This window comes from Palaemon carinicauda, chromosome 44, assembly GCF_036898095.1.
Source record: "Palaemon carinicauda isolate YSFRI2023 chromosome 44, ASM3689809v2, whole genome shotgun sequence".
Taxonomy (NCBI): domain Eukaryota; kingdom Metazoa; phylum Arthropoda; class Malacostraca; order Decapoda; family Palaemonidae; genus Palaemon; species Palaemon carinicauda.
In genome coordinates, this window is record NC_090768.1 from 4992434 (window position 1) to 5002433 (window position 10000).

At 35.1% G+C, this 10000-nt stretch overlaps 2 protein-coding genes across 2 annotated transcripts in view; both read left to right on the top strand.

Annotated features, from left to right (window-relative positions):
• The first annotated feature begins 1778 nt into the window (after nt 1–1778).
• On the top strand, nt 1779–6473 carry LOC137634245 (uncharacterized). Its single transcript, XM_068366522.1, has 4 exons — nt 1779–1893; nt 3571–3617; nt 3821–3889; nt 5541–6473. The coding sequence occupies exons 1-4, from the start codon at nt 1815–1817 to the stop codon at nt 6303–6305; spliced, it is 960 nt and encodes a 319-aa protein (XP_068222623.1). The 5' UTR covers nt 1779–1814; the 3' UTR covers nt 6306–6473.
• Nucleotides 6474–8997: 2524 nt separating this feature from the next.
• The window catches only part of LOC137634194 (uncharacterized), a 17754-nt gene continuing 16751 nt past the window's right edge, over nt 8998–10000 (top strand). The window contains exon 1 of the mRNA XM_068366465.1: nt 8998–9288. Coding sequence (XP_068222566.1) covers nt 8998–9288 — 291 coding nt within the window. The remainder of the gene's footprint in view (nt 9289–10000) is intronic.

Below are 10000 nucleotides of genomic sequence, written 5' to 3' on the forward strand. Positions count from 1 at the left end.
ACCTGTTCTAAATCCTGCTTGTTCATCTCTCAGCTTTTCATCAATCTTACTCTCCAGTCTCTTTAGACTAAGCATACTATATATTTTCATAACAACTGACGTAAGTGTTAGGCCTCTGTAATTATTGCAATCAGTCAGGTCTCCATTTTAGCTATTTTCACCAACACTCCTAATTCCCATTCATCAGATTTTGCCTCTTCATGCCACATTCTACAAAATAATCTTGTAAGTATTCTGGGAGTCACTTCATTTTCGCCCAGTATCATCTCGGCAGTTATTCCATCGTATCCAGGGGCTTTCCATCTCTTTTGTTTTTTTAGGATAGCTTCGACTTCAAACACACTGAATCCATTCATTCATGGGCACATCAAGGTACTCAGCAGCTTCAGGTATAACAATCAAATCATTCCCTTTTTATCTCCTATTCATAACCACACTAAAGAGTTCCATCCAACGTTGTCTTTCTTCATCTTCTGTTGATATAACAGAGTCATCTCTCTTTTTGATGGGTATACGCTTCTTCTTCGTTGCCCCAGACGAGATTTCATTAATAATTCTATTTTTACGCCATAACCAGTTCCTGAATTCATAGCATAGTCAGTCACATCTGCTTTACTCTCTAAAATTCTCTCTAGTCATTCCTGGCTTTTCTTTTGGCCCCACTATCAATACTGGAATACTTAACATGCTCTACCTTGTAATTTTCATTACTTCCTCGAAATCATTCAACAATCAATTTCTGTCTTTGTCTCCTTTTTATAGTATCCCAAGTATCATTTGATATCCATGGCTTTCTCCTTGTAACTGCATGTCCCAAGACTTCACTACCAAACCATATACGATAAAAACATTAAGGAATCCCTTTATGTTAAGAGCAGCATTAGTTACTGGTTGTTGAAAGACTAGTAAATAATGGGACTAAGATAATAGGTGAGATGACATACCGTGTCTTTTAATGTGTATCCTATAGCCTACGCCTGCGTGTATAACATGGCCGGAGTGTGTCCCTCCTTCTCTTTGCACATACACATACACACACACACACGCACACACACACACGCACACACACACACACACACACACATATATATATATATATATATATATATATATATATATATATATATATATAAAACACAACAACAACAACAAATGCAGCTGATTCTAGTGTACAGCAGGACAAAGGCTTCGGACATGGCCTTTGACATGCCTGGGGTTAGGCCATTCTCATCACCACGCTGGCCAATGGATTGGTGATGGTGGGAGACTTTAGTCTGATCGCTCACAGCAAACCAACCAAGTAACTAATGCAGCTTTGCTGATCATAAGGATACACAAACCCTTTCACCACGTTAAGTTATTCCCACTCAGAGAGGGTATACATACATACATATACTGTATATATATATATATATATATATATATATATATATATATATATATATATATAAATATACAGTATATATATACAGTATATATATATATATATATATATATATATATATATATATATATATATATATATACAGTATATATATATATACAGTATATATATATATATATATATATATATATATATACACACACACATAATGTATACGCATTACTTACTCAAACCTGACGTATTAAAAAAAATTACCCCTAATACCGCAGACCATAACCCGTGTCAAAATAATGACTCCACATCCGTGCACCAACGTATTAGGAAGAGCTTCCTGGTTAAACAACATTGGACATCCCTGTGAAGAATGAGATTTGATGAGCCTCAGTCTGCTGAGAGCAGTCGCGTCATCCACACTACGAGAGCCTTCGACATGCAAGCATCAAGCACACCAGTGAGGTGTCTGCTGTTAGCAGTGATCTTCTCTCTGAGAGCAGATGGCTGTGAAAGAGGTCAGTTACGATTCATAGTTAAGAGATTTCTATGGTGGAAATCAGTACTTTTGTGGAAATCAGTACTTTTGAGGACATTTAACTACGCAATTATCATCGTTTCCACGTGTCATGAAACTGCTAGTGGATCGCTCTAGAGGTAAATCTGTATGGGAGATGTTCCACAAAGTGGTACGAAATAGGTTATTGTATATTCATCATGCAGTTACTCATGCACCAAATATATATTAAGAAAACACCTAGATGCATCTTCTTGGGTGGACACTCGCGGAGAGTTTAATTAGCCAACTTGATATGTATTATTGGATAAGTTACAAAGCTACACTTTAGAAATGGAAAGGAGATAAGAGCATTCATTTACAGCATGATACAGATTGCAAGATATTCAACTATGGCAAAAGGCTAAATTTACAAGTACTCCATTCATATTAAAGCCTTCATCGCATTGAATGTACACATTAATTAAGGGGGTACATCATATTTAGCAGAAATACAATAGGCTTTGCTTTGTATTTATTTGGAAATGAAAAATGTCAGAAGACAATTTTGTTATTCACTTTTTAAAAGAATAATATATTTACTGAAAGAAGTGTGAAAAGCTACGTAATTCATCCAAATACTTAATATAATTAATTCCCATACCCACACACACACAGAGACACACAGACACACACACATATATATATAAATATATATATATATATATATATATATATATATATATATATATATATATATATATATATACACATACACGCTCATGTGATGTAAATAATAATTCATATCATTACTTACGTATAAAAGTTATTGATAGAAAATTAAATATGAAAACAGCTATATAATATTGTCATTTAAGAGCCACCCTTGTATCATCATAATACAGTAACTAAAAACTAATCTTTTACTTTTCCTTGTTGACACAAAATAACCCATAACCCGATGATGGTAAAAAAATTTAACTTTCCCAAATAACAGTATAAATCTATAATAACACACTGAGAGTGTAGACCTCCGCCATGGCAGCATATCTCTCGAAAACAGCTTGCCTTTCCTGAATCAATTCAGACCATTGACGTATTTGAAGTCTGTGACAATCATGTGCAAACTTGGGGTTAAGGTTAGGGTTAATTCGGTCGAACTTTTTTTCGACCTTGACCTTTGATCTAGGACTTTCAAAACTGAATCGCTTCCAATTCTCAACATAACAATTAATCCCAAAAAGTTACACCAATCTTGTGAGTAAAATTGTGGCCACGAAGTTGTTCACAAACAAACAAACAGACATACAGAGGTGAAAACATAACCTCTTCCCAACTTCGTTGGCGGAGGCAAAAACTTCCTATTGATACCCTCCCTGTCTGGAAATCTGTTAGACGGGAATTCGAGCCTAACTCAAGCCTGGTAGTTTCTAATAGTGCCTGCAACCTCACCGTCTTTATGAGCTATGGATGAGGGGAGGGGTTAGAGGGAACTGCAGAGTCATTAGTAGCCTATGCCTCGCCTTCAATGGCTCTAACTAGGGCACTAATAATGTGTATATATGGTTGGTCACTAGGATTTGTCCAGTCCCTTGCCTATGCCACTTATCAGTGATCTTTAAACATTTAAACCATTAACAATAAACACGCTCGTGTTGACACAGTTCTACTGATAATAACAAATTATTTCTTCTTTCAGGATCCATGGACAACTGGAATTTTGATAACTTACGACAATTACTCAAAGTAAATCAAGGCTGTGTATTTGATGGATCTGAAGCATGACATTCTTCTGTCGTTCTTCATATTACTGCAGTTGGATTTTGCTGTTTCTCTCGTATCCTCATTAAATATTCAATCCTAACTACAAAATATTGTTAATATATGACAAAGTTTTATCCCAATAGTGACTAACGGAATCACTTCTGATGAATTATTTGCTCTTCCAGGAAAATAAAACAAGTGAATTTAGAGACGAAGCACAATGGCGGAGAGGATTGAAAGCGCCCAGTCTACAGGTAAAAATAGCTTAATGTTTTCTTCTAAAAATTAAACCACCTTCTTTGATAAGTCATTTGTCAGTGTTCTGCCAAGATGGGCACAGCTACCTATATTATGTTTAGTTGGCTAATCTCAAAACCTGTCTAATCATCATAATTTCAGTAAAAGTAAATGAAAATTGTTTACCGAGCTCACTTTTTGTGTAGAAAACTTTCATATTGAAGAAGGTTACGGTACCTAATACCGAACAGCCTGAAGGACAGAGAGTTGTCAAATCAGGTCTGCAACTTACAAACAGAGAATGAAAAGTCTACCAGACTTGTACTTGGCGTCAAATGTAGTGATGGCCGAGTACAACAAACCTGGAATGAATGAATGAATAAGTTATCCTGGGTGATAACTGCTATATTAGTAGATGTCGAATTGTGTCTAAAACATACTTTAATTATTATCCCCTATTTTTTCTGATCTATTGAATAGTGGCATATCGAATGTGTTAATGTACATTTTTATCTACAATTACTCTACTGAAGGGGCTGATCTTATCTACAGATTGCCCATTCTATTTGAATAACACAGGTTTTGCATTAGGTTGCTAAACTAATAACCTATTCCTGCATATAGTCGCAATAATCCCTGAATTATTGTTTTTCAGCTTTCCTGGTCTATGGTGAATACATGATTGCTCATATCAAATACAGTATAATTACATATTTTAATCTAGGGGTAGCGTTTATAATCCTATATCCAAGAATTCCATTTCACTTTAATAAGCTGCTTAATAAAAGCTAATTACACATACCATTGCAATGTTTTTAAGAGGGTAGCTCCAGTTGTTACATTGAATTATTTTCTGAAATATGTGATCCACGTAATAGACAAATTTCAAATTACCTGATTTGATAAGTAAGTCCTGATTTATTGTTGCACTATAAGCAGCAGTATTTGCCTTCCATCGTTGTACAATTTGGATTACTCTTATAAAGTTGTCTAGGTTCCAAATTGTCGTGCGACAGATTCCATTTAAATTTCATACCGTTTTGCTTAGGATGTGCTCAATATGTTTTTGCTGGCTGTTGCCAACGAGGGTCTAATTGTGTTCCGAAACAATCACTTAAATTTTCTGCGTATTTTGCCTTACATTTATTGAATCCTTGATACTTGAGTGAGAAAACTATCAACAAATGGGCGGTTTCCATACAATACAACCGGTGTTTGTGTTTTATTCCTAAATGAATGTAATTGGCACCTCAGAATTGAGGTTGCTTGAAAAGACTTATCCTTTGATCTACTGTATGCTGCAAAACGTTATTAAATTTAATGTCAATAATTTAACATAAATGTTTCATAACAGAAGAATGAAATTATCCCTCTTATTTATTCCTTTGATACCCATCCCTCATTCAGGCACACCTTGTTCATCCTGGTCAGCTTCTCATCTATATGTTTAGCACAATATTACTGCATTCTATTATGTGCGAGTATGTCTCTCTCCACTAATCATACTTACCTAAGATATGTCAAGTATAATGGAAATAAACATCCATTCACAAAATGTAAAGCCCTTGGTTACACAAGCACTTATAAGTTTGATCCGTAACTCATTGCAATAAACTGTAATTTAGACCAGACGAAATCTGTGGAGTAATTATGGACCTTCCTTTTCAGGACTTAACAGATATGTTTAATGACATAGCGAGGGGTATTGTCCCTCAATATATCGAAGAACAAAACTACACCAACATCTTCAATTCCACCGGAAATTTCTCTTACTCATCTGGAAATATTGGAGATGATAATACCACGCTGTACGGCAAGTTCAATAGTGACGGAGAAACAACAGCCTACTCCTTGTTCGACTTCCTTTCTGTGAAGGGCACAGCAGGTCCATATCCATATGAAGCTGGAACTGCATTTTTCACCCAAGTCTTATATACCAAGGGTGACACTTTTGTCAATTTTCAGGCATCAGTGCTGGGAGCAATTTTGTTCAAATTGCCAAACGGCAAATACTTTGCGAATGGAAACTACACAGGATTGTCACAAGGCAATGCTATGACATTTGAGGAAAAACTAGGCACAGATGTTAAATCGCTTGGTATATTCCACAGTCCATATTATCATTCATTGACTGAAGTCACTTTTAATGGAAGAGCAGATGAAACAAGTTTCCTTGACGTTGCAAACATTGTTTCCATGACAGGAGGGACAAATGGAACAATGAACATTTACGGCACAAAGCCTACTGACAACTGTGTCATTATAGTATCCGGAAATGGAACACTCATGAATGAAAACAAAGCTGCCACTCTGGAAACATACAGTGTAATGGACAGTTGTTCTAAGACACATAATTCAGGCTTCCTAAGTAATGACTATCTACCATACATCTTTTCGATCCCTCGTTTGGGGGCAGATGTTTACCTGATATAAAATATCATTCGTCATTAACTACTGGTAATGGAACAATGTAAGCAACTTCAATCAAAAGATTTTATTTTATATGGAATTTTATTAAAACTATAATAATCAATTTCAAACCCTAGGAATTAATACACAATAGCAAAAGGGAACATAAAAGCTTAAAAAGCATAATAAAAGCTCGGCAATGTATTTTGTATTAATCATTCCTTTTATAATATTATAATCTATTAAAAAACGAGGAAAATTTAAAAACAATAATTTCTCATTTCCTGTCTATGCAATTAACTGACTATAATTACATGGGCAAACAAATATTAAAGGATGTTGCAACATTAACTTAGGGTAAGGTATCTCTCAAAATTATGTGAAAGAATTGATGATTGGCATAAGATGAATAGAAAAGTATGAATGTGACCTTCCAAGACGCAAACACGCAAATGTGTGTATTTACACTAGTACTAACCTGAGAGGGGGTGTTTCTATATAGAAGGTACCTTTCCACTTCTCGGCTGAGTTAACCAATTCCCTGTTTAAAGTTCACTCATGAATGGCAGAGGAAAGGGACAGGATAATGTTCTAGAGACTGGCCACATATACATAAGATCAGTGGCCAAGCTAGGACCAAGGAGGGCCAATCAATGGCTTCTGATAAATCTGCAGGTAGACCTATACGCTCGCCATAGCTCGAAAGGATAGTGAAATTGAAAACACTACTAGAAGCTATCGAATCTGAGCTTGTCTCGAACTCATGTCCAACAGATTGCGAGTCAGGGAAGTCTCAAAAGGCTTGAAAAATCTTGTTTAGAAATATCAGACGCTATTAGAATCTATAGAACCTGATCTGTTTTCGAATTCTCGTACAACAGATTGCGAGACAGAGACGTTTCCAATAGGCTAACAAACCCCTGTTTGGAAATGTCAAGATAACCATAAAGAAAGAAAATAGTCTCTATTTTTGCTTACAAGGTGATAGAGATTAATATATGTGGAAGAGAGTGTTCGGATTTTCCCTAATTTCCGGCAATCATAAATATCTTTCACATCAAAAGGATGTATTTCGTAGCTTGCATTGGGGAGGAATTAAGTTTTAATTACAACTGTTCAGTTCTTTTCTCTTTACCATAGACATATTTGCGGAAAACCATGGGATATACTTTAGTCAATTCTTTTTAGTGAGACAGATTTGCACCGACTTCCAGGAGTGCCCTTTAAGCTCGGAAAAGTTTAATGATCGCTGATTGGTTGGAGAAGATAATTCTAACTAATCAGATAGCCGGAAACTTTTCCGAGCTAAAATGGCACCGCTGCGAGTCAGTGCAAATGTGCCTCATTAAAAAGAAATTAGTTTAGTCGATTCTTTTTTGGTGAAAAAAAAAAACGCCACCAACCTACGTTTCATTTTTCTTTAACTAATGTAACAGTCCCATGAGAAAAAGAAGAGAGCACTAGAAAGATTTTGTAATTCGATTGCTTAATTACTCGATTTTTGAAAACCATGAATATCGCGAAAAACTCGTGTCTCAGATTATGACTTGTAAATCATTAAATCAAAGGCATATAAATTTTTTTTCATGAAAGCCAAGCTCACACAGGATCACAGTCCCTACAGGATAAGTAAACAAATTTAAATGTCAAGAGTAAAGAGAATATATAATGTTAAAGAAATTGTCCTTCAGTGATGGCTCAGCGTATAATTTGAGCAAATAGACATTATGAAAATGTGAGAAGTTCAGTTAAACACTTACTACTATAACAATTAAGGATAAGACCCTATGCTTTCCCAGATGGTGAAGTAATTAAGTTTTCCCAGATGGTAGAGTAATTAAGTTTTCCCAGATGGTAGAGTAATTAAGTTTTCCCACATGGTAGAGTAATTAAGTTTTCCCAGATGGTGGAGTAATTAAGTTTTACCAGATGGTGAAGTAATTAAGTTTTCCAAGACGGTGAAGTAATGTGGTTGATAAGCTACCAACCACATTACTCCACCATCTGGGAAAACTTAAGAGTCTTATCCTTAATTGTTATAGTCGTAAGTGTTTAACTGAACTTTTCACATTTTCATAATGTCTATTTGCCCAAAATATACACTGAGCCATCATTGAAGGACAATTCCTTTAACATTATGTATTCTGTGTAACTTGGTTATATATACAATGGTTTATAATACTTCACCAATCTAGACAATATTACATGAGCACGAATAATAATAATAATAATAATAATAATAATAATAATAATAATAATAATAATAATAATAATAAGGAATTAAACCATTCGATTATATGTTAATTCTGTAAAATATTATGTCGGTTTCATATACCAATACTTCCAGATACATTCATCCCATTCCACAAAGCTCGCGTACTGTTCAAGCATCATCAACGGAAAAAGTTGTCAGAATACTACGAAGGCTCTCTCCCAATCCAACACAGATTTCGACCAGATATCAAAAAGGCTGGTCGAAAAAGTGACACCGAAGTAGCACAAACAGAAACCCATTAATCTTTTAATTCATAGCAAATACTTGGGCGATGGACGAGTGTGACCTTCAGGATGGCATAAAGGAACAACGTTACCCTTGCCGTTCTACATTAAAGAGATGACCGTCCAAATAGTAAGACCAATAACCTCATTCCGACGCCCTCATCCGGTAGGTTACCAACGCCAAAGCCGTTTCCGTTGAAACCCTGGTGATTATATCATGATATACTGTATATTATCTTGTGCCATTCGAAGCGAATGGCACAGTCAAGAAAAACGCGAAAGAGATCCTCGTAATACGAACTTCTCACAAGAAGTACTAAAAACCAACACCAGAATCATCGTTATCACCTTCAATCCGAGAATTTCGTATCTTTTAGGTCCTGGACATTTAATAAGAAACAAAAACTTAAACGTCAGGCAGAAAACTTGTTTCCAGGCTACTAACTTGGGCCAAAAATCAGGCAACTACAGCCAGCTAGTTGTTGAAGTAGCCATGATTTCTGGGACAGTAAATCAGTACGGTATTTCAACTTTTCATTACCAATGTACCAGAAAATACTACCTGCATTATACATTACAGCTATTCTGATCAACATCCGTAACAAACTTACAGACATCCAGTGAATTTGACAAGTTATTTTTATCCTAAAATTTCAATCATATACATTTTCGTATAAAATAAGAACGTTGGCAATATGACCATCTCTACACGGTTGATCAACATTGAAACAATCTACACATCATTTCAGGAATAAAACGTGCTTTGGAACTCTTAATTTCTCAAATCTGCATGTTCACTTCTGAACGAAGGCCTTTCTTGCTTCTTTTTTTTTTAGAATCTACAATGTAAAATGCATCTATGGTTTGGTAGTTAGAGGCTATCATTATTATTAATGAACAATAGAGTTTATTTTAAAACATAGGTTAAACTCATCAAAATTGGACAGTGTGAAAACTTCCTGGTCTCCTGTAATATTCGCCAGGCAAAATTAATCTCTTTTAATTGAGCGTGTTTAATTGTAAACATTATTTCAAACAACAATAGGTAAGATTGTACTTTTTATGACTATGTCTTATAAATATACAAAAATCAACTAAGTTGTTGACCATGGATTATAATCACGACAATCTCTATGGTCATGACTTAATTTTTTTATCACGTAGAAGTTTAAAAAGTTTTTTTATATACATATAATGATCAAATCCCTTGCAATACCAAA